The following is a 24,715-nucleotide window of genomic DNA, read 5'->3' as shown; positions in this document are numbered from 1 at the left end:
GGAAGGAGAGAGGAACAACATGCAATGATATGAAACATCTTTTATGCAAATCATGCACCGTTTGTATTTGGTCTCTGGAGCTGCAGCCTTGTTTAATTCTCTACTTTTGAATGTCATCTTCCAAACCCAAAGGGTTACAAGTACAAATTATATCTATAAAACAGCATCACAAGTTTATTTTCAATAGCTAAGTATTGAAATGCAAGCATACATTATAAATAGAAAAACAGCTGGCTTGGAGCACATTGCAAGCCACTAACACAGTTGAGGGATTTGAATGACATCATAACCCGTGAGAGCATGTTGCTGGCCAGCTGGTGTTATTTATAATATACTCATAATTGAGGAAAAATAAAAAGACAAAAGTTAGGTATTGCAGAACTAACAAAGTTGAATTCTGTCTTTCCTAGTGTCATTTAAATAGTTACCAAGAGTAATTACTAATTACTAATAAAAAGGGGGGAAATAATTTTATAATTACAACAGCACATTTAAGATAAATGTCATGGAAGCCACCCCCCTCCTTCCCCCCCCCCCCCCCCCCCATCCTCCTGAACTGGTCTACTTGTATTACTATAGTAATAGTACTGAAAATTCTAGGAAATTATATGACTTCTCCTGTGGGGTTGCTAGAAGATCACAAAGCTATTTTGCCCTATTTGCAAGACTGTTCAACAATTCCTTTATTTTTAGCAAACTACAAACTGCTATTTCAGGGTTAATAGCACAGAGAGCTGGAGGTTTTAATTGTTACTCAGCATATAGGCATGCAAAGTTTAATAACGTAAAGATGCATTAAGAAAGAAGCAGATAAACGACTGCCTGTCTTTCTATACTATATAAATAAAATACCTGTGCCCCTATGCTTAAATAAAATGTGTACATATATACAAAGGTATGCATATATACAAACAATGCCCTTATGTATATAAGTTTATACATATTTGAAATGCAGACACATACACATAAATACAAATGCACACATAGCAATGTGAAAGTTTACCAGAATACCTTTTCTTATTTTTCATGGCAGCACAAGCTTTTTTGTCTGCTAACCCCTCAGTCATTAATTCACATTCTTTTAAAGGGAAAAAAATATGCTTCTGTGCTCTAGTTTTAAAATGCAAAGGTATGATGTTATTTGTCACCATGCCCAAAAAAGTCCTTACTCGGTAACTTTGCCAGAAGAGGGAGAGAGAGAGAAGGCAAATGCTCCCCCAGCTGTTTCCTGTCTACAGTGTCTGTGTAATGTAGATAAATGTGAGGATTTTCTCTAAATCCCTCTTCTGTTTGCTAAATCTCACTGTCACTGCTAAAATCAGAGCAGATAGAGCCTGCGCAATGGAATAAAGTCCTCAATATTGAAATGTGACATTGCTCTCAACATCTCACATCTCTCTGGATTTCTTTTTTCTCATCTTTACTGCTAACAAATTCATTTCCAGACTTTGCACTTTTAAGAAGCAATGGAAAAAATCAACAGTCTTTCAACACAATTAGTTAAGTGCTGCTTTTGTGATTTCTTGAAGGTAAATCTTTATTACTATTTCAAATAATTTTTTAGTTTTATTTTACTGTGTATTGTCTGCTTCTGGTTTGGAGAGTATTGTGCACTTTTCAATAACATTGTTTTAGAACTGAGAATTATTTATAAATTGCTGAACATGCAGTTTTATGTGATCTGGAAAATGGCTGTGTGTAATAGTTACAATTACATAGATAACTGTAAGGGTAAACTATTGCAGATACATGTCTTATATTTCACTTCTGTTCCGAGAACTTTGCAATATTTCAGTTATGTCATTACTAAAGGGTCAAATTACATCATTGTCTATATTGTTAATTAATGCTTCTAAAAACAAGAACTTTTAGCTATTTTCTGCAGGTGCAAGGTTTTATAGGAAAAAAGGTATTATTCACATGTTAAGTTTCTGCAGTTTTATTATACACAATTATAGATAAAATGTTCATGCTTTCACAGGGAAACTTTTAAGGGATGTTGTTACTGCAGCAATTTTCTGGCAGCATTGTAGCATTTACTTGGGTTTTGTTTTCATAAATTAAAAGTAAATGTGAAGTTCAGTTTGTTTTCTACATTAGAATCCAGCTGCGACTCTTGCTGACCTTGCATATTTGTATAGCTTAAGCAATTGTACATAAAGAAAATGGAAATTCCCTTACATGTTCATCTCCAAGTTTTCCCTTGCAGGGAGGGTTGTTTCAGGAAAGTTTGCATGTGAAGTTTCATGTTATGACCCTATAATTTCTACACATTAACATACACTGTCTTTTAGTAAATTTGGCTTCAGTAGGTGCATTGACCTCTGTTTCTGTCAGTTGGCCCTAGTTCAACTTTCCATTATCAGCAAATTTTTATCCTTCAAGAAGTTTTTTTCTTTAATATTTTGCAAGGATAATTACACAGTTGACAAAATTCTCCTGTTTTAATTGTTTAGGGCCCATTTATTTTTTTTAAGTATCTTACACTTAAAACACACTTACCTCATTCCTTAATGTGATTCAAAAGAGCTGGTCTGTAATTGCAATGGATGAAACCATTCTCTTAATGTATAAATGGGCATTCCTTCCAATATACTTCAAAGATGATGATTTTTTTAAAAGTATTGAGCAAGGCACTAAGAGACATAAAAGTAATGTGCTAGTTCCTCAGCTGGTACATCCTGCCAAGCTTCCTTAGAATCAATGGAACATATTGATTTAGGTTAGGATGTAGCCCAGATTCTTTAATCAAAGTTAGCAGTATTTAAACTGTGATCCATTCGAGAGTATATATGCTTTATTTATATAATAACTACTAGTGATTACTATTACATACTAATTACATACTTCTACTATGGCTTGGTAATCAGGTCCAATCTCTACATAGCAAATTGTGATTTTGAATATAAACCTTGATTTTTTTTTTTCTATAGCATATACTATTCATAAAAATGCGATGGCCTTCAGGATATTTATAATTATTGTAGCTGTTCTTATATGTTATCAAAATGACCAAACACGTGGAGAATTCTTATGCGCAACTTGTGCCAGTTGATAGTTTGTTAGACAAAGAGGAATTATACAAAAGAATTAAGAAGTAAAAGTGATGCAGAATGTTCATATATGACATTTCTCTGTGGTGCCACTCTCCTGGACTATTAAAAAAGGAGTGCAGCAAAAGCTGGTTATTTTACTGAAAAAAAAGAGGAAATTCCAGCTGTGAAAATATGGTCAGTCATTCTATGCAACTAAAAGAAGTGCTTAACCAGGCTCATCCTGAACCTGTATTCAATTTCCAAATGTAATTAGATGCTTCAATAAACCCCACCCACATGCCAATGCATTTTTTTCTTAAACTCTCAACTTTCTAGTCAATTTGGGGACATTGCAAGCACCCTGCCTGTTTGTAAAGAATGTGAGGCAATATTGGATTACAACTTTGTATTTTCTTAAGACTATTCCCCTCAGACATAAATGGGAACTTTGATTTTATCACAAACATATTGAACTAACTAATGTTATGCTTATTTAGAATGATGAAGTAAAGTTAGTTTGAAACTATGTTTTGGAATTAGTTTTCATGAAACAGCACTTAATTTAAACAAATAATTGATTGTGCCCTAGAAACATGTGAGTCTGTTTTCTTTTCCCCAAAGTTTTTACTTGTTTGAAAGTTCTTGACTGTTGTTAAATTTGAAGATAGAGTTAGAAATTCTCTGTGCTTTATACTGTGCAGCCTTTTTGGCTTCCACTAAAGGAAAAACAGTAGATCATCTGTTTTGTTGTAGTTCAGTGCTGATACTTATCTGAAAATGCAACCCAGCTGAAAAGTCTTGAAAAATACAAAACTGTTAAATGTCTAAGATTTATGTTTATTTCTGGCCCAAATGTTATAGAAGAACAAAATGTTAAATACATAATATTCTTGTATTTGTAATGTCTTTCAGTCTTCTGAGGCGGTGTGCTAAACAGCTTTCTGCTTTACCTCCTCAGAACTGGGAACCATCTTAAACTGCAAGTGCATCACATTTATCTTAGAAATTTAAATATATGGCAAGGGGAAAAAGAAATTGATGTTGTTTAGATATGGAATTATTACAGGAAATAATGCTTTATGTTACCATCATTCATTTGTAATCTGATCTTCCTCCATCTGCCATTGAAGTCATGTCTGTGCATTAAAGCTTGTTGGTTTTTGCATGGCAAAGTTGGCTAAAGACTCTTGTGAATGGGAAAATAATTATTCTTTCTTTTTATGATATATCATGGGATTTACATTTGTTCATTATTTTCACAGTGGAAATACTAGGAAAAAAAGGAGGATAAATTCCGACGTATTTATAGACTTGTGTCTTATTCAGCTTTGACTTCAGTTGAAATAGAGGACTCATCCAGCAAGGTCCTAAGATCCCTTGCCAACAAAATATGAATTCTTAAAAATTACTGACTAGAGAAGGCTCAATATCCCTCCCACTGGATCAGATCCCATGTGAGCAGACAACAGATAATGTCATGGGTTTTTTCAAAAGTTCAATGAAAAAATAAGATTAAATGGTCCCTGAAACCCTGAAAGAAACTTTAGGGAAGATTAATCATTTTACTCCAATTACTTTGTGCTAGTCTGCTAATACAAAGCAGTTTTAAGCCAAGGTTAACTGTATGGGTGAGAAAGATTTGTAACTTCTTACCTGACTGCAATACTAATGTTAACCTTGACAGAGAATGAAATTAAATGCAGATTTACACCTTTCAAAAGTAACATTTTGGCAAGTGATCTAAATCAGTTCAGGATATGTATTAAGCACATTTTTCACTGTCCTGCTACTAAATGTAAATAGCTTTTCCTAGTATTTTAAAAAAAATAATGCTATCTTCTTTGACATGTTGGGTAAGATCTTTTGTCGATGTAAATTGATATAAAAGGAAGCAGATAAATGGAATGGTGTAAATTTACACCGATTGAGGATTAGCCTTCTTTCAATCATAAATCCAGGAAAAAGGTAGTTTGTAACCACATGTAAATGAGAAAAGAATGGTCACCTCTGTGTATACCTCATAGCCAAACCTGACTAAGAGGATATAATGGAGGTCAGTGAAAGTATAGCTGCTTCCAACAAGTAAAAATACAAACACTCCCACTAGTGCTCCTCTTAATTTCTTGAATGCTACCGAATGTTAACCTGCTAGAAACAGAGGACTGTGAGTCATTGAACTTGGTCCCCTACTTATGAAAGGTCCTGCATCGACTCTTCTGTAACTTTGGCAAGCTCTACCTTGAATCTTTTGTTTTGTCCTGGTATCTCCCCTTTTAAGGTGCTAGAGATTCATGGAGTACTAATTATGAACTCTTTTCCTACTGGGCAAAATTTCCTTCCATCCAGGTTACAGCCATTTATTCTTCTGCCAGTGCTGTTCTTTAGTTTAAGTAGCTCTTCTCCGTCATATGTCACCTCCATCTCCCACAGTACGTTGGCAGACAACTGTCATATTCCCACTTAGACTGTCTGGTCTTAGACAAAATAATTCAAGTTTGTCTAGTCTTCCTTGCTGTTATTATTCCAGGCTTCCTTTTGTCTGTTTTTAGCACTCTTCCATATTCTCCTTTTGCAGGAGCAACCATAAATCATAGTTACTACAAGGTTCTCTAACTATGTGTGAATGTAAACCAGAAATATACACCAGAGGAAGTAATCAGTTTACAAAATACACAGACTACAATATGTAGACAGTTGCAAAATTATGGTGAGGCATTTCCTGATACTGTGTTTATTGTCTAACAAATTACAGTACAAATGCTTTCTCAACTCACAAGGGCGCAGGAGTAATTTTCTTTAGGACTCTGTTAAGAAATTCTGACGCTACTTTTGCTTCCTTGGCAGGTGAAGATGCACACTGTGTCCTACATCCATTTCTTCTACCTTGGCCTATGTTTGCTTACCTTAACCAGTTCTGCTGCTGCTGGCCCAGAAACACTCTGTGGTGCTGAGCTGGTTGATGCTCTTCAGTTCGTGTGTGGAGATAGAGGCTTTTACTTCAGTAAGTCAACCCTTTCTTTCTTTGAACTGCTAAACCTTTCCATGTAATCCATTGGAGTTTGTAACTGCTCTATACAAGCTTAGAAATGGTGAAATCAGGCTGCTGAGTACGACTAGTGTCATCTGTCTTGGAGATGCCCATCTTCAAAGACCATGAAGTCTCAGTAAAGAATAAAGCTGTGCCTGCATTCAGCCTCTCTGAGTTTCTGACAAATTTTCCTTTTCAGGCATGTTATCATTTTTAACCATATTCCAGCTGCTGCTATTCCACCTGCTACACGACTGCTTTCTGCTGACCTGCCACTGAAATTAAATGAATGAAAGCACATACTAGACCCAAGATATTCAAGAGGCAGAACTTCATGTACCTGTTATGTCAGACTACTCATAAAAAAGTTTAAGTACACACTGTATCATATCAAAAACACACTAAGCTTCAACATCTGGTTTGAAAAAAGCACAGCTGGAAGGCAGCAAGCAGAGTTACCACATCCAAGTATCCACATATTTCATCAGTTAAATACAGGTGAAGGAAAATGCATGCATGGTGAGATAATAAAGATTAACACCAGTATAGAAAACAGATAAAAATTTCTGCAGTAGTTTGGATATATTGGTACTCAATTAACTTTTTTGAGCAAGACCTACACTTTGGAAATGAACATCACAGTATTTTTTCTTTGCTGTGTATTAGACCGTGCAAAGTTACTCAAATAACACAAAATTAATGAAACTTTTAGCTAGGGATATATTAATTCTGAATTAATTCATTAATACATTTATTCAAAACATGCCAGAATTTGTGCATTTAGAGCCTCTGAAGGTAACATTTACTTTTAATAATAATATGTGCTTGTCTGAAGTTACCTCTCCTTCAGGGCCTCAGTTACCTTTCCAAACAAGAATATAACTAGGAAAAGAAAATATGGAGTAGTTAGGCAATAAAGACAATAAATTAACTTCATGGGGTTTTTTCTATTTATTTTTTTATTCTTTGTGAGGTTTAGCTATTTATTTATTTAATTTTTTATTTCTTTAATCTTTGTTTTATCCTAATAATTCTTGCCTTCTAAGCTATCATTTTTGTTTTTCTGATCTTACCCTCTCTATTTCTATTCATTTCTATTCACAGACTTATTGCTTTCAATATTTTTCTCCTTGCTTGTAATAAAAATAGAAATCCAGATTCTTACAGAGTCATAGAATAAATCAAGTTGGAGGGGACTCATCAGGATCACCAAGTCCAAACTCCCAATCCAAGAGCATTCAGTCAATCCAAGATGAAGATACCACAACTAAACTGGAACAAAAGTACAGCTGTCCCAAACTCATAAGTGACTTACCTGTAGCATTACTGATTGCTTCTTCAGAAAAGACTTATTTTCAGGGGAGGGTAATTGGTCCTAAGGGACATTTTCCCTTGACATTATCAGAGATTTCTGGGGAAGATGGATAGAAAAAAAATGACCAACATTCAGCAAAAGCTTTGACATCACCATACAGTGCGCAGTGCTCCCTTATGCCCTTTTATCACAGGGAAAGCAGGAGGAACACCTGAAAGCTGACATACAAGCTGCAGACATTTTCACTATCTTCTTAGAACTTTCTATTTAAGTTTATCTTTGACACTGGGAGCCTTAGTTTCATATCCACTTAGTAATTCACTAAAGAAACCTTTCTGTATTTAACACTCTAGCTATCATTAATGAGCATCTATTCTAGGGTGCTGTTTAACTTGGTATTCTGGTGCTAAACACAATATTAGAGCTTCTGGAATCTCTCATGAAGGAAATTACATTTTTCAACTAGGTCTTTATGTTTTCATTTGAAAACCAAAATGTGTTACATTCGTCAGCTGTTGAGTTACACTTAAGGGGCTATTTGAGTGTCCTACAAATACTTTCTCTTCATGGCTGGAAGGAATGTAAAGGGAGATTTTCATCTCACCCTCCTGTTTTTGCACTAGAAAACAAAAAGACAATATACTGCATCCTAGGAATAGCATAGGATATTTTTTATTTTTTTTTACTGTGCATGTCTCAGGCATTTTCCCAGTCATTCCAGCAAAATGTTTGCTGTTTTTTCAGAGAGCTATCACACTTGCTTACTGCAAGAGTGACTGTTACTGCCAAGTAATCAAATGTACTATTCTGTGTACTCTGTGTTCCTCAAGGTAAGAGGACATGCAAAATGTTAATCACCAGCAATAACTCTCTTTGTTTTCAATCTCAGTTATTCTAAGGTTGTACAATCTGTTCCACACCTCTGCATTCCCTAAGCTAGATCATCCTTACTTTAAAATATCAGGATGGGTTGTGAAGTTTAAAAGGAGATCTTTACCCTTGCAATCTTGAGTTTTATTTGCTGTCAGTAAAGACTTTCTCTCTAGTTTTCTCTGTTGTTTTCTTACATTCTGTTTTCACTTGAACTAATGTAACTGTTAACACCAAAAAGGTCTACTTCGTTTTGTATGGAAGACTGTGGAAGGTTTTGCTAATGAGCAACCACCCTGTTTTTGGAAAGTCTTGTACTGTCATAATCAATAGACTGCAATTGCAATATTCAACAGGAATTTTATTAATTTGATATATGGCCATTGGACGCTGAGTAATGTGCGTTTTCTACCCGACTACTGATTCACAAGGCATCAATTTAATCTCTTTTAGCTTTCTCTCTCTTATTTGTTACTGTTTAATCTAAAATATGAAACTATAGAAAAGTAAGTCCAGTAACACTGGTAAAACAACTTGACATCCTTATATCAAATATACTACAGAGTGCAGCACGTTACTGGAAGTTAAAGATGTTGCTCCATTTCTGGTGATTTTTTAAGAACGCCACATCATTTGCAGAAGTAAAAAAATCCAGTGAACTTTTTCTTTTATTGGGAAAAGGATGTCAATTAAGATTGTATTTTAAGCCTTATAGTCTCATACTCTGGTTCCCTTATATAAAGTATAATCAATGGTAATGTTTGCCTTGAACTTGCACAGGAAATAGCTGTGAGGGAAGGTTTTTTCTTCCGTCATTCTATATTTCACTAGGGACTCCAAATATAAAGAATACCTTTTGGCTGAGGTGGAATTCCTGGTTCAGATTCAAGGTCAAATCTTCTGACAATTCCTTGGGAGCTGTGGGTGGAAATGAAGATATAAATAATTGAGTTACTTTCTTTTGAAACTCTGTACTGCACAGCCGCAAGGCTGTCTATGGTTAGGACTGGGAGAAAAGAAATTTCCTTTATATAGTCTACTCTGCCCAACTTCCTAGCTATAAAAGGAAATCTTTACAGCTTCTGAAGAGATGCCCCAGCTGCTTACCACACACAAAGAAAAATACTGAATTCAAGAGGAAGTCAAATATGGTTTCTACCACTCCCTTTCTTCACAAGCTAGACAGTGAAGGACCATTCTTAGAGAATTTTAGGGGAGAACACTGCACAAATCCCAAAATAGAGCACCTGCTTTTTCCTTTGGTCACATTTAACCCCAGCCAGCACTGACTACTTCTTAGACAGCATTTCCTCTCCCACGATTCACTAGTAAAAGGCAGTTTCTTGCCACCTCTTATCCAGCAAAATCTCTCTAGCAGAGCTCCTGCCACTCAAGTTCCTGTGTGCTAATTTGTATCAGGAGAAGCCAACAGAGAGCCTGGCCACTGTTACACAGGTGGCTACACTTAGGCAACCATTAATGCTTCTGTAGTCTCACCAGCTCTGTCATGAAGCAAAGTGGGATGGCTGCTATGTTCGTTTGAATTTTAATGCCTAGAAAGGTCTACCATGCCAGTACTATTACAAAACAGTGCTGAGGGCAGAGATTATTGGCAAAACTGAAAGGACAAATTACAGGAAACACAGAAGCAATAGCCCAGGAAGGGGGAAATTTTGCTTGAAATAGTCTAGTCTTGTCACAGGAATTTACTTTGTAGATTAATCAAAAAAGATTTATTTTTTTTTCTTAATACAAGTTGAATTTGATTTACAATCATTCTTTCTTGCTCATGTTGTTTCCTGAGGACTATTACTACTACCATGAGAAAAGAAAGCAACAGTTTGCTTTAAGGAGCAAATGCTATATTCTTTTTTATCTAGTTTCTTCTCCTCTGAAAATATACCTTTCCAGCCTAATTCTCCCTGTATCAACTGCTTTGTGGAGAATCATTACAGATTTTTACTACACCTTTTTTTCCACTAAGACAATCAGAATTGTGTGTTGTCCTTGAGAACATCCCCCACTGTGCACAACATAAGACTATTGGCTTATAATCATCAGAAAATCAGGTAAGACAGTGAACCTAATTTTGGGTAATCAGAGCTGTCATCATATCTCATTGCTTTGTAGAATGAAGGTATATATGGAGGAATTGCTGCCTTACAAAGGAGGAAACAGGTGGCACAGCAATAGGCAATTATGTTTTGCTTCTTCCATTTCCCTTTAGTTAACAGCTTCTTGTTTACTTCAGGAAGTCTGCTTTTAAGATGTTATTAAAGTTTCTAGGCCTGTCAAACCTATCAACATAATTACAAGAGATGGCATGGCACTCAGTTCTTTAACTACTCCATACCTGTAGGAGCTGTGAGTCATTAGCTCCTCTCTGTGTCCCTGATTGAGTCCCTGATTAAAAGGAATGTTAATGTTGCAAGCCCAGCAAGATCCAAGAGTGTTTTTAAGTTTCTTGGTCTGGCCGCGTGCCCCATTCGTATCCAAATCCTGTATCCATGGAAGATTTGAGTGTATTCCTCAATCTTTATCCTCAGGTTCCTTACTTCTTACAGGAAAGCTAGCCTGGAAAGGAGCTATGGTGTGCTTTAGCCAGGTTTGGAGTGTCAGTGCTCAGGGAACCAGGTCTATAGGCACAGCTGATATGCCTCTACAAGAAAAAAAAGAGTAGCTCTGGCTTTTGGAATGGTATCAGTTATCTGACTATACAGTGATACATGTTTGATGTGTGCTCTCTTGCCCCTGGTAGTAATCACTGAGGAAGTTTTCTGAAAATAAGCCAGTCTTTGAAAGAAATTTGTCCTTTTCTACCACATTAAGAAAGGCTAGGGCATGTTCATAAAGGCTAACCTTAATTTAGTGAGTTTAATCTTCTTAATTGCCTCTTTAATAAGAGAGAGGTTCTGCCTTCTTTCTCCATGGATCACACAGCAAGTGAGTAAATTTAGACTCTGCAAACAGGTTTCCTGTGCAGCTAGTTCTCATGTCACCAAGAATTTCATATTTTTTCAACCTTTTCATTAAGTGGGACTGTAGTAATGAAGATAATTTTAGTGAGGTGACTGGAAGCAAACCATTGATCAACATTTCAACAAGAAATATCTCTGCAAAAAGTGTCTACTACCAAAACCAAATAAGTATGGTTTCTCCAGAAGTTCAATTTATATGTGTCCTTATTAGTTAGCTGTTAGATGTTAGAAATGTTAATGCTTTTTATGATGTTTGCCTTTATCTATGCACTAGACCAAGTTTCAGATTTGGTCTCAAATAGCAGAAAGCTGTTATTTGACATTTGATTCTCTAACTGCTATATGTGTATTTAATATGTTGTTTAGTCTCATGTTGGATAAAGTCACTTAAAGAAGCACTTGGCAAGATCAGCATTAATTCTTGGCATAGCTGCCCCTCTTACTTTTCCACTGAATCTTAAATACCAAGAAAAACCCTTCAGTGACTTCAGTTCTGGCATACGTTTTATGCAATTAGCCAAAACCTTTATATATGGACCTTTTCATTTGTTCTGGTATTAATAATGCATTTGCAATATTTGATAAACATCAGCAAGAGTCACAAAGCAAGTGATTCAGTTTAGCAGAACCACACAGTTTCTTAAATAAAACCTTTTGCACTAACTGCTTGAGCACCTACAGCAATCTATATAGAATGCTCATTCAAATAATGAAGTTCATACAGCCATTTCTCTAGAGCTTATTCTGTACTTTAGCTTTTATGTACATTTCAAACCCTATCACATCACTGAAAATGAAATAGAGACTGAAAACTGTTTTAATCTCAGAGATTTGTTAAAAAAGATGGATCTGAACTTGTTTATTAAACCATACCCAAATGTCAGTATTTGCCCATGATACAAGCTTAATTGTTGAAAAATGTGACAACAAATGAAAGGGGTAACTAAACAGTTAAGTCATTTCTCAGTCTAGAAATCAAGACAAAAGTAATACCACAAATGTATACTTATTGAAGAATTTATGCTAAATTTATCTCTGGTAATAACCACGGGAACTTCCGTGTCAATAAGAAGAAAAAGCCATTAATTCATACTTTCTTTGTGGTGCATTTAATGCAAAATCACTATGCAAGATATAGCCCAGGTACTGGGTCTAATTGTTAAGTAATGACAGGTGTATTTCATGTTTGCATCAGTGAATGAGGTTCTGAGAACAAGAATGTTAACACATCCATAGCCTTTAAAGGGGCATACTGTATACTGACCTGGGGGTGACTCCAACCTATAGAAGATTTTGTATTGTCACTTTAAGTAAAAGTTTAAATAATTTAATCCAGTTAAATACTAAATGCCTATTTCAACCAAAAGGCTGTACCTTAGGCACTGGTTAACATATAACTTGGAGAGTAATAGAATAAATGGCTTTTCTTACTGTATCAAAGCAAGAAAAGTCAAATGCTATCTTCTTTTCAGACTTCTTTAAATATTAGGCAAATTACACAGGTAAGCTTATCCTGTCAGTTTTATCTGAACAACTTTTAGGTTAAATTTCTGATTGCTTCAATTCTAATTCCTGGTAAACTGGTTAGGAGTGCCTTAGAAAACAGCTTTGAATTCCTTAGTAAACCTAAATGCCTAAAAATCAGACACAAGACTGAGATACTTGCTGTATTTTCTGATTGAATCCCATGGATAATGGAATTGAATCTGTTTTCAATGGTCTTGCTCTTACAAGACAGAATGGAAGCTGTTTGCTTACCTCGTGTTAAATCCTTTGCTAGTGAAAATTGGAATAGCTTCCTTTTATCAAAGAAACAATTTAGGTCTCACCTCTCTCTTCTTCATGCCCCCCGCCCTCCCCCCCCCCCCCCCCCCCCCCCCCCCCCCCCCCCCCCCCCCCCCGAGTTTACACAGCATAATGTATATATATCTTACTTTTGAAAATTCAGCTGTGGTCCCCAGTTTTCCCCAACTACGCAATATAACTGTTCTACAGTAAGAGAATGCCTCCAGACCGGCAGGCCCTTCTGCTTCCTTTTGTGCCCATAAAGGTGTTGGAAGTAGGGAAAGAGTGGTCCTGACAAAGTACTTCCACTAGGAAATTATGGGCTCATGCCCAAACCTGAAATTATATGATTTTTTTTTTTATATATATACAGAACTACTGGTTTATAGTGTTTGTGTCTTTGTGTTTTGGGCAGAAATTTGCACAAGGCTGAGTATGCAGAAAAAAGAAGGGGTTGGCTCAGACCATTCTGGCTCAATCCAGCTTAGTGAAGCAAAACAGTTTTCTTTCTGAAAATAAATATTCTAGCAATACTTATTAAATATTTCTATCTCCAAACAAGTAAACACTTAAGTAACACCCCCAGCTCCTATAAACAGCAACTTCTAAGGAAAGTAAATACTACTGAAAATTGTTTTTACCTCAAAAGAATGTTAATTAACAGCCATATCCTACTAAGGCAATAGATAAAAGCTTAATCATGCACACAAACTCTGTATTTCACAAGTCTATATTCTAAAGAACATTTTTAAATGTATGGGCTTATGCAAAGTTATAAAAACTCTTAGTGTTGAGGGGAAAATGGTAGAAAAGAATGTCATTATGGCTGTTGACCTGAAAGGGTGAGTACATACCTGATTAGCTTAGATGGCTGTGTGGTACCATGTATAATAAACCCACTTAGCAACCGGGGGACTTTTTCAGAATAGCATTAACTATACTGAAGGTTTCTTTTAACTCATGAAACCCATGCAAATGACTACATAAGAGCTTCTACTATGGTAATGAAATTTTTACTTCTTTTTGTAAGTCTTCATTGATTACTTCAGGTTACATGAAAGCTAGTAAGGGCATCTATTTTAGGTTAACATAGCAGGTTTAAAATGAATACATTTCATACCTTGAAACTTCTGTAGACAAGTAAGATGTAATAATTTGTTTCTACATCCCCTGAATTCCTGAATTACTAGTCAACAGGTCTTCCATGAAAAAACTTAGTTTTTCCTACGTATTTCAAGTTTTATGTTTCTTTCCATTAAAGTTTCCAGCCTTTCACAGACATATTTAGTTTGGCAGGAAGAATCCGGTGACTCATAGACTGAAGAGATTTGAGAGCAAGCTACTGAAAATGTATCTAATTTCTTCTTGTGTAATTTGGGAGCAAGCTACTGATAGTATTTCTAATTTTCCTAGTTTAATCAGATGTATTATTGGCAAATGCATGTCCTGAATAAAAGCCATGTTTATTCCTGCAATATATAGCTAAGGTTAAATGAAAAACACCATATGTATTTGCTTCTGGAACACCTCTGTTTTTCCTAATTGTTTCTGGCATTTTGCTCGAAATCAATGGGCACTGAATGAAAACAGAGGTACTACTGAAATAATTTGCATTATGACACCACTTATATTTTGAAATTCAGTAATATCAAAGTATTCCTTACTGATGCTTTTTGGTGGGGTTTTATTTTTCTTCTTTATTTTCAAGGGAGGATAGAGGTGTAGGAAGAATAGGTGATGTTATTATACCTCCGTGATTCATATAAAGAAGGATAGATGTATTAGAAAAGCTCTCATTTGTATTTTATGTTGTTGACTGTATTGTTCCTTCCGCCTTTTTTTCAGACAAAGTGCTTATAAATTCAGTTCTTTCTAGACAGACAATCTATGACAAACATAATTTTAATTTATCCATACACAGACTGAACCTTCTGAATGATAAAGACTAAATAGAGCTTGATTCAATATACAGAAGGAGATTCTGCTTCGGATTCGTTATTAGGCACCTGAGGCATCTGAGTTACAGTTTACTCAAGCTCATTCTAGAGTCAGTGAGAGGAGTAAGAAACTTTCAGAGCTCTCACTTAGTTCTGAATATCCCATAGGACACTATTTTCCTTCTCCACTCTAAATTAAGCAAAGAAGCTATGGCAATTTTATCCTGAAGTTAGTTAAGTCATTTGAGTAAGGACTTCCCATTAAGAGCCTAAATTTTGGTGGGATTAATCTATTTAAAACTACACAGTGAACTGAAATGTGGAGATAAGGATGCACTCATATGGGCCACATCTCAAATCAAAGCAAATCCAAGCTTATTTTAGTTGCCATGGTATAATACACTTAAGCAAAAACCCAGAATGTGCCTTATGCAGGTAAAACCAGTTACAGTTGCTCCTTCGACCTTGAGTAGCTCCTGGGCCCTAGTCTATGTGTGAAGACTGTTGGAGAATTCACTCCACTCTGAGACTGCAAAAGTAGAAGGGAAGAGCTTATCTACCTTCTCTTTCTTGATATAATTGATAGAATATACTCTTACGTGTCATAATAAGTAACATTCCTTCATGTTTTATTCCTGCTTAATGAGACAAGGTGCACTTATCCATGCATAAATAATGAAGCAATTTTTTACACTGCTCTTCACATGGATTCATTTCTATTCTTATGAATATACATGCCCATCAGATTTTTAAGAAATTAAGACAATAATAATATTTAAAATTTAGAGTGACATTTAAATATCAGGCATCATTAAAGAAGCATTTTCTCCGTTAGAATGCTGTGCCATGAAGTATCATCATGGAGAAAGGACACAGAATGATGCTCAAGTACAATTTTGAGATACTAATTGATACAACAGGCATACAGTTTTGAGACACTCAGGCAATTTGAAAATTTAAAAAATAGCTACTTCTGACCTAATGAGCTCACTTGTAAAAGCACTAATATGACTGAGGTAAGACAGAACCCCACCTGAGGTTGTTAGCCATTCAACGAGTTGAATCAACAGCACAAGGTTCCTCTCCCTTCCTCACTTCAGTTCCTCCCATCACCCAAGGCAATACAGAAACAGTACAGAACCACTTCAAAGATAACTGCATTCCATGATCTCTAAAGTGATCCCTTTGCAGGGAACCATAATGGCACTAGTTTAAATTTCCAAACAAGTTAGAGGCAGTGTAGAAACTGTACCCTAGGTTGTTTGGATCTTGACAAATCTTTTTCAGTAACTGTATTGTTTTGAAGCAGAGCACAGCACTAAACCCCAGAAAGGACTATTTATATTCTCTGTGAATAAATATATATACCATTTAGCTTATTTCAGGATACACTTAATATTGTGCATTGTACTATTCCCAGTTGGTCTGGCTTGAGGGAAAGGGGGTAAAAATGAGGGTAGTGTTTCCACAACTTTTTTTCACTTCACAGTTGTGTATTGGCTTCTGCATTTAAAAATCGTAAAGGGTGAGCTTATGTATATATAATATACATGAACCATTTTCATATGCTCTGTACAGTTCTGCCACTATTTTAGGAATTAGATTTAGTAGATGTAATATAGTTATACCAAGATACAGTCATTTGAAAAAGTGGAATGGTCAACATAATATGGTCATTAAAAAAATGATAGGAAGATATTGTTGTAGAATTTGACCCTTATCTTTCTTTTTGCAAACAATGGAATGAAATTCTACAACTGCAGCTCTAACAGTGTTAAGTCAACTACTATAATTTTTGTTACATAGTCATCCTATTTTAGTTTTTGAAAGCAGTAAGACAATGCAATAAAAGGCAACCATTTCCTGCTATAACTAAGATAAATACTAATAAAATGAGCAGAATTCATAAGTGGTAAATTCTTATTGTCTGCTGCTCTTTTCAAATAGAAATTTATGTTCTGAAATTAAACAGGTGAAGCTCAGATATGTGAAAAAAGAGCAAAAAATTTTTAACAAATCAGGCTTGAACTCCTTATCAAGAATCAAATACCCTGCATCAGATTTTGTATGCAAAACAATTATCTTTGAATTATGAAACAGGCGCAAGTGTCCTTGCTGGGGTTTCTTTAGGATATAATATTAAAAAAAAGTGTATGCCTACACTTCCATATGGCAGAGAAAAGAGAGACATTGTCAAGGAAAAGCTGATCTGTAGTATAATAAATAAGGGACACAGATGATATCAAAGGGGAAAACAGTGATGTTAATTCCAGGCTGGCCCTGTCCAGGAGTTTTTTCACTTCATAATGCACAATCAGGAATCCACGGATACTTCCTTAAGGTTATCTGTTAACTTCAGTTGGCTTTGCTCAGCGCACTGAGGATAGTGTGAGTTAATTTGAGGAATTCTCTATGTTCACTAAAGAAAACATTGATCATTGGTTTTCCGAGGCCTTTTGGCCATAAGTATCATTGCACCACAAATATTTTCCCTTGACTTGATTCCCACTGGTTTCTAACTAGACATCTGTTTTTCCTAAGAACTACCAGCTGAACTTTTGATATTTTTCCTTCTGTATTATAAATATAGCAAATAGAGACTCTTTTGAGCAATCAATACATACTACTCGTGCCTGATTTGAAAAGGGTACATGCACATCAAAAGCCTCATTTTTAACATTAATTCTAACCAGCCCAAAAGGTCTGTAGTGTAATTCTAAAGTTAATCTACCATTCATGGTACAAACTATTACAATTTATCAATTCTTCATATATAAGTGTTTGCTGCAGTGCCAAAATAGGTCTTGATTTTGTGGCAGGTAGATGGCTGCATCTGTAAGACTGAACACTAAATTTTTAGAAGTGTTAATCTATTTTCAAAAATTAGTATAAGTCTCATGAAAAGTCAATGAGAACTTGGAGGTTCCTAAAGGCATATGAAGCAGATTTTCAATGGTGTTTAGGCACTAAAGAGGCAGATGGACACTCAAAAGGTTTTCAAAAGCAGTCATGTATCTGATTTCCACTGAAATCCATGATAGGTGGTGCTAGGCAGGTGTGGTTGTGTGGGTTTTTTTACATTCTTCTAGGCATATGCTTGTGTTTTTAGTCACCTCAGTATCTTTGGAAATATGAGTCAGGGTTGTTAGCTACTTGTCTAAATTTTGCTTATGGACCTTATTGACTACTTGTGAAAAAGCTATCACTATTAAAAGCTCTTTAAAATAAGAATTGGCATAATGACTTGGCTTCCTCTCTGACGTTAAACATACTAATACGCTTAGTATGAAATCTTCTTATTTCTAGCATAAATATGTGAGGCATCAGATGAAAGCTAATAATTTCCCAAGTGAGCTAAAAATAATGAAGGCTGAATTTGAATAAATATTCTAAGAGGCGTTCTGGAACAGACAGTGGTTAATAAGTACTGTAAAAGCTACTTTTCTACTAACCTCATTTGCAAGATGCCAAAGCCTAAACATGGACCACAAACAATATGGGATAAAGATTGAACATGAGAAACATTATGATTGTTGCAGGATGTTGGAAACAATGCATATTTTATTGTTTTCTTTGTTTTCTGACCAGAAAAATATAATTAAAAATCCCTTACATTTCTTTAGGATGTCTTATTTAGGAGTTTCATGTCCTTGTGACTTAGACCTAGTCTCCACTGCAATAAGACCATCTGACAGCACCTAAACTTACTTGCAATAATTCTAAATGCATTGTAATATAAGGAGTAAGAGAATCTGCAGGCTTTGTTATAAAGCATTAGTTTGTATATGACAAATAATGGAGGAATGTATGAATAATAAACTTTTTAAACATGTGCTGCAACTCAAACAGAAAAGTTTAATGAAAGAACTAGTGACTTAAGCTGTGGTATTAAGAATCCCTTAAAATGAGGGACTATTAGTCTTAATTTTGGTCATAGGCCAATCAGTTTTACATGGTGATACAGTCCATCGCTAAATGACTACAGTCTAACAAAAAATTGTACCCATAGTTATGCAGGATGCACACTTCTTGAGAGAAGGAAAAATAATAATAATTTAGATATTTATCCTATCTTCAAGATGTATTGGGTGGTCTCATGCCCTATTGACTTCCAAGATCCAAACACTGCAAACAGTAAGAATTAATATTATCCTCCTAAACTCCTCTAGAGTGCTCATAGAAGTATTTGATTGCAGCACTCAGACAAATACATTATACCCTACAATTTCCCAGGAAATCATCTGCTTCTCTGAGCATTTGTAGGGGGTTTTGCCCTAGTAATTGCATATCCAAGTGGAGATGGTAAGGATTTTTTGTGCAAAGTGATTTTAACATTTCTTCTAGTGCTTTATATGTTCAAAACAGAATACAAATGTCAATGAATTTAACCTAGAGATACCATGAAGTAACACCTTTTCTTTATACAGGGGAAACAGGCAAAAAGCAAAAGCAGATTTTAAAACCTGCAGCTGCAAGTGTGCCACTTCCTCAAAAGTAGCTTCAGCATATACCCGATCCTACCTGAGCTAACAAAGCACATTTGTGAGAGAGCTGGAAACAAAAGCAATTTAACCTTCCTTTCTTTTTGTTCAAATCTGAGCACCTTTCCAAAGAATTGTTGGGCTCTTTCTGCTTTCATCGGAGCAACAGGAAAATTACCTCATCCTTGTGAGCTGCAGAAATGTCAGAGCAGCTGTTGTACAGGGCAGCAGCAAAGCACTGACCAAGAACAGTTTTTGTTGCAAAGTGGCTGGTGATAAATAGAGTTCAGTGCAGAATCATTTAAAATTTTAAATTATTGAAATCTCTTGGTCCAGAGATCTGATTTCAGATGAAAAGGTTAAAAAAAAAAATAAATTAAGAGCACAAAAGCATTTATTTTCTTTTCAGCTAATGAAGGATCTTACTAAAGGTGGTACAGAAAAGTCCTAAATCTGTTCACAAAAAGTTCATGAAGTACTGTGGTTGCATAAATACCTCTCAGAGTTGCATGCTAAACATGCTGGAATAAGTAACTTTCTATCTTCAGTAATGACAATATAAATTAGGCTTATCCATTCATGGGTAATCAATTGAAACTACCAGTGGATAAGAATTCATTCTAGAAATTTTATGATGTGTTAGCAGAGACCACCAGTGCATTTCTCAACACTCACTATAAAACCATAATGTTTTTCACGTACCAAACTTTTTTGGCAATGGGCAGTTATCTACTAAATAAAAAGCAACTTCATATGTCAGTCTGGTTTTCTCCCTGCTTTCCCCACTCTCCATCACCATATTGTATGCAATACTTGGAAAACTGTTGGTTCTGAAAACACTAAACAAAAAAAATATGACTTTGTTGGTCCAGTCCATCCTAACTGTCCTTAATTCAACTTTTTTGTCAGTCAAAGGAACTGATAGGCTATCATTGCCATACTGCCAGTACAGACTCCTATTTTGATAAAGTTTTCATTTTGCTGTTTCTCTGTAATCTCAGGAGACGGAGATATGTCTCAGAAAACTAAGACCTAATTTGTATCAACAGTAGATTATTTTATTGATGAAACAACTATAATCACAGAAAACTTGTGGTTGAAGTAGGCAGCTGAAATCTGTAAGTACCCTTATTTCTTGTTTTGAGCCAGTACAGAAAATCCACCTTTTCTTTGAACAGCCTCTACCTCTTCGGTTTGTATTATATCCTCGTGCCATGCTGAAAGCAGAGTCATAATGCTATTTTGAAGTACTGCCTTGAATTCTTGAATTCTTTTTAGGCACATTTAAACTATAGTAATTTAGCTGATGGCTGTTTGATTTCAGTGCAGCCAGTGAGAAAGCAAGCAATCCAATGACCCCAAGTTCACTGAGATTGCTGGAAAATAAAAACAAGGGTTTGGAAGGCCAGTGCTTCGACACATAAAGAATTATATTGAATACTTCAAAAGATATAAAATTCTTAGAACTGTTGGACAGGCTTCTGTGTGTGAACTTTCCTGTCCAAGTGGCATTGCTAAATACCATGGCACCAATCAGAGGGCTGACATCATGTTGTTGTGTAACTCATAACCATAGCAATGTCACTTTTTAAAATGTGTTATAGGTGCATTTAGCAGCATAAAATCTCAGTTGTGTCGGATGTTAAATAAAGTACAATTCAGATTTATTTTGAAATATGAGCTCTTTATATATTTTTTTTATAAGGGGAAAAGAAAATGTAAAGCTTGTTAAGCCAATGTTCACACTGGAAACTTGGATTCAGACAACAGACACAGTAAGAACAGGTTTCATCACCAATATAACTCATAGTGCTATAGTTCAGTAAGAAAGCTAATCCTGACAATTTTAATGGACGACAATAAACTTGAGCTTCTAAGTTACAAATAGGCCACAATGCACCTAAATGTATACAGTCAATAAATAGCTGTACTCCCAAATTGCTGAGTAAATGATCTATCTGTTAGTTCAAGTTAACTTAGTATAGGTTAGGTTCGACAACTATAAGCAATGACGAAAAGCATGTAACAGAAGAATGTAATCCTTCCCTCCTTTTCTTCAAACCTAAGCACTTTTCCAAAGAATAGCCTCTTTCTGCTCTTACTGGAGTGACAGAAATTGCCTCATTCTTGCAAGCTACAGAATTTCCAGGGCAGCAGCAAAGCACTGACTAGGAATAGGTCTTGTTGCCAAGTGGCTGATAATAAACAGAATTCAGTATTGCCAGGTACTACTAAAGGGAATGACACGTACCCTTTGCCTCAAATGACATGTGGTAGGGAGTATCTGGTGCTGTCTGTTACCTGTCCTTTTAGAATATCAGTATATTGGAGCTGTAAAACGGAGGTGCTGTGTTGGATTGATTTTCCCTTTATGTGATCAGAGTCATCAGCAGTGGTGTAATGTAGCCTTTGCCCTCTTGATAACACACTGAGGAGACCACTAACACTGTATTTATGATGCATAAAAATTTGAAGTAAAGGCTTACTATACCCTGTAGGCTGCATACTATTAAATGAGTTTTGAGGCTATGCTTTCAAAAGATAAGGGACGATATGCCCCATACAACACCATTGTCCAGGGTAGACTGAATTACAGTTGCTTTGGCAAAGATAAAAGGACCTGAATTTCTCTAGTAACACATAAAACAACCACCATCTGGTTTTTTTTAACCCTTGGTAATTGTAATTGCTACTTAAAGTGCACAAGAATTCTGGACACAGATTACTTCCAGTATCAAACCCACAGTCACTTGATTTCTTGATATGCTGTGTAAGATGATCTTGTTGCTAACTAGTTTCTCATATATACAGAATACTTATTTATAAATTTTGGACCTGTAAGAAGAAATGATGAGATGATGAAATGTATGAGTCCAGCACTACACAGTTGTGGCTAATGCAGTCCCTTTCTGTGTGATCCATGAATCCAGAAATACAGATCTGGATATGAGAAGTCTAATTAGTGTAAACTCTCTCTCACCTTTTATATTTTGGAGGAAAGGCCAAGTGTTTCTGTAGATAGGCAATGGATAAAGAATAAAACAGTGGGGAGGGCTATGACTATTTCTAGCTTTGGGACTAACTAACTTACATGACCTTGAACAAACCAATTTTATCTGTATTTGTCTTACTTTCACCATGTGTGAAAATGAGGCAATGGTGTTTATTCACCTTCTAAATGCTTTTGAAATCCCCTGATTCAGGTAACCATTCAGATCCATCCAAAAACTTTTTAGAAGCTCCCCATCTATAACTCAACCACTGGAAGGGTTAAAGTTTTAAGCAAAATGCCACATTGCAGCAAGGATGATAAATTATAGATAATAGTCTATCAGATTTAGGAAGACAGTTCAGTAAATACAATAAAAATTGATCTGTTTACATAAGGGATAAAAATTGGCTACTACTTTCAGACTAGAAGTTAATGTATGCTATACGACTGCAGAGAGTCCTGCAAACCATTTTTTAACAGTACTATAAGAGTTACATAAAACTTAATGGCAAGTTAAGTAGATCACCCCAGCAGGCCCTCTGCTTACTGCAAGTATATGGCACAGAGTTCATAGGTTACTTGAGACTCATTCTCCCAGCCAAACGAGTCAAACAATAACACTTCTAGGCTCTGAAACACTTTTCCTTGGATTTCAGCAGAAGCAGATGTGGGGCTGACTACACGCTGAACAAAAAGAATATTTTGAAAAGAGAATGGCAGAAAAAACATGAGCTCAGCTTGCAGTTTATGTGTAATCATCCTTGCCTTTCACCTTGACACCAGCTTTCTAATATTACCCTCTTCATCTGAAGATCAGTGCAAAGCTTCAGTAAATTGGAAGCTCATTTCTTCATGTGTGCTTCAGATCCCTCTGCTAAACAAATTGGTGCAGTGTTTCAATCTTCATTTTACTTTAGCGTGTAAGTTCTGAGTCATCATCATTTAATTTTCTCCAAGCCTCCAGCTCGTGTTTTCTGTTTTTCTTCCTGGATGTGTCATAACAACTGAATTGTACCACCCCAGTAAAATGGTGAAGCCTAGCAGACATCTGCCAGCAACAAAATACTGAGCTTTCACTCTAATTCCCCACACATTCCACTTTTCACACCGCTTTCCTTGCATCCTCTCAATAAAGTGGTAGAGCCTAGCAAGCAATTTCTTTTCATTCTCCTCAACATTCTGCTAATGCTAACGCAGAGATGAGGCAATAAATCAAAAGAGTCGCCTCACAGAAGAGCACACTTGCCTTGCATGCTCTTTTCCTAGCCCTGTTTTTATCAATATTCTCGTGAGGTTAATTTCCTGAAGTCAGTGACTTCCCTGTAGGTAGGACATCTGTCAGTTCTGGGTCAATACTGCACTAATGAACTGTGAAGGTATTATTTTTTGGAATTGCTAAGTAATTTTGATTTGGGAAAATCAATTGAGAAAAGTTGTACTCTTTCTAATTTTACAGAATCTCTGCTCAGAAGTTTCCAGTATTTTTAAGGCAAGAAGAATAGAAAAAAAAATAATCCCTTAGTTTGAGCTTTGAGATATCCATCATTAATTTAAAGGAGTCAATATTTTAGTATATTTCTTCTAAAAAACAGTCATTATACACCATAATTGCATGCAGAAGAAAAGTAAGATAAAGGTGTTACAAGCAAGGCAGAAAAATTTTGTCTGGAAAGAGATAAAAATGATGGATAAAAAGAAAACATAATTTAAGACAGAGGAGCCTTTAAAAGTTGCTAATAAAGTTCTGTATTTGGCAGCTACCTTAGCTGAACTAGGACTTTGATTCCTTTGAGGGTGAATAATGTTTGAACCAGGTTTCAAGGACAGTTCTCCTCTCGTAAACGCTCAGCACATGCAACTCTGTCCAATTTTTCTTACCAGATCTGGGTTGAGCAGTGATTGCACCATGCGCTAGCAATTGCATGTCGGTGGATAGCTATATAAATATCAATCTCACAGTCCTGGTTAGCACAAAGTGTGAAGCATCTCTATAGAAATACCCACACCAGATCAGCTAACTGCAAAGTAGACACATCTCATTTAACTTCAATATCAGTAGAGTCCAAGAAAAAAATGCGTTTAAGAGAAACCTCACCTCAGTGTTCAGATGGGGAAATGTCATTATCAGACAGCAGGCTCAGTTACGATAGCAGTAAAAAATGACAACAGCCATTCTAAAGAGCAGGCTCGTTGCCACATAACAAGTACTTGAAATTATCGTGAGGGGGGTATAGAATGAAAAACACTTGTAGCAGCCCAACTCTTCAGAGAACTGAACTAGAATATACTTATAC

General features: G+C 35.8%; 1 protein-coding gene across 1 annotated transcript in view; it reads left to right on the top strand.

Moving 5' to 3' along the window:
- The first annotated feature begins 1,220 nt into the window (after positions 1 to 1,220).
- The window catches only part of IGF1 (insulin like growth factor 1), a 56,545-nt gene continuing 33,050 nt past the window's right edge, over positions 1,221 to 24,715 (top strand). The window contains exons 1-2 of the mRNA XM_005435048.4: positions 1,221 to 1,529; positions 5,880 to 6,036. Coding sequence (XP_005435105.1) covers positions 1,467 to 1,529; positions 5,880 to 6,036 — 220 coding nt within the window. The 5' untranslated portion in view covers positions 1,221 to 1,466. The remainder of the gene's footprint in view (positions 1,530 to 5,879; positions 6,037 to 24,715) is intronic.

Source organism: Falco cherrug, chromosome 5 (assembly GCF_023634085.1).
Source record: "Falco cherrug isolate bFalChe1 chromosome 5, bFalChe1.pri, whole genome shotgun sequence".
NCBI lineage: Eukaryota > Metazoa > Chordata > Aves > Falconiformes > Falconidae > Falco > Falco cherrug.
Note: the sequence above shows the minus strand (reverse complement) of the source record. Positions and strands in the feature narration are given on the sequence as shown.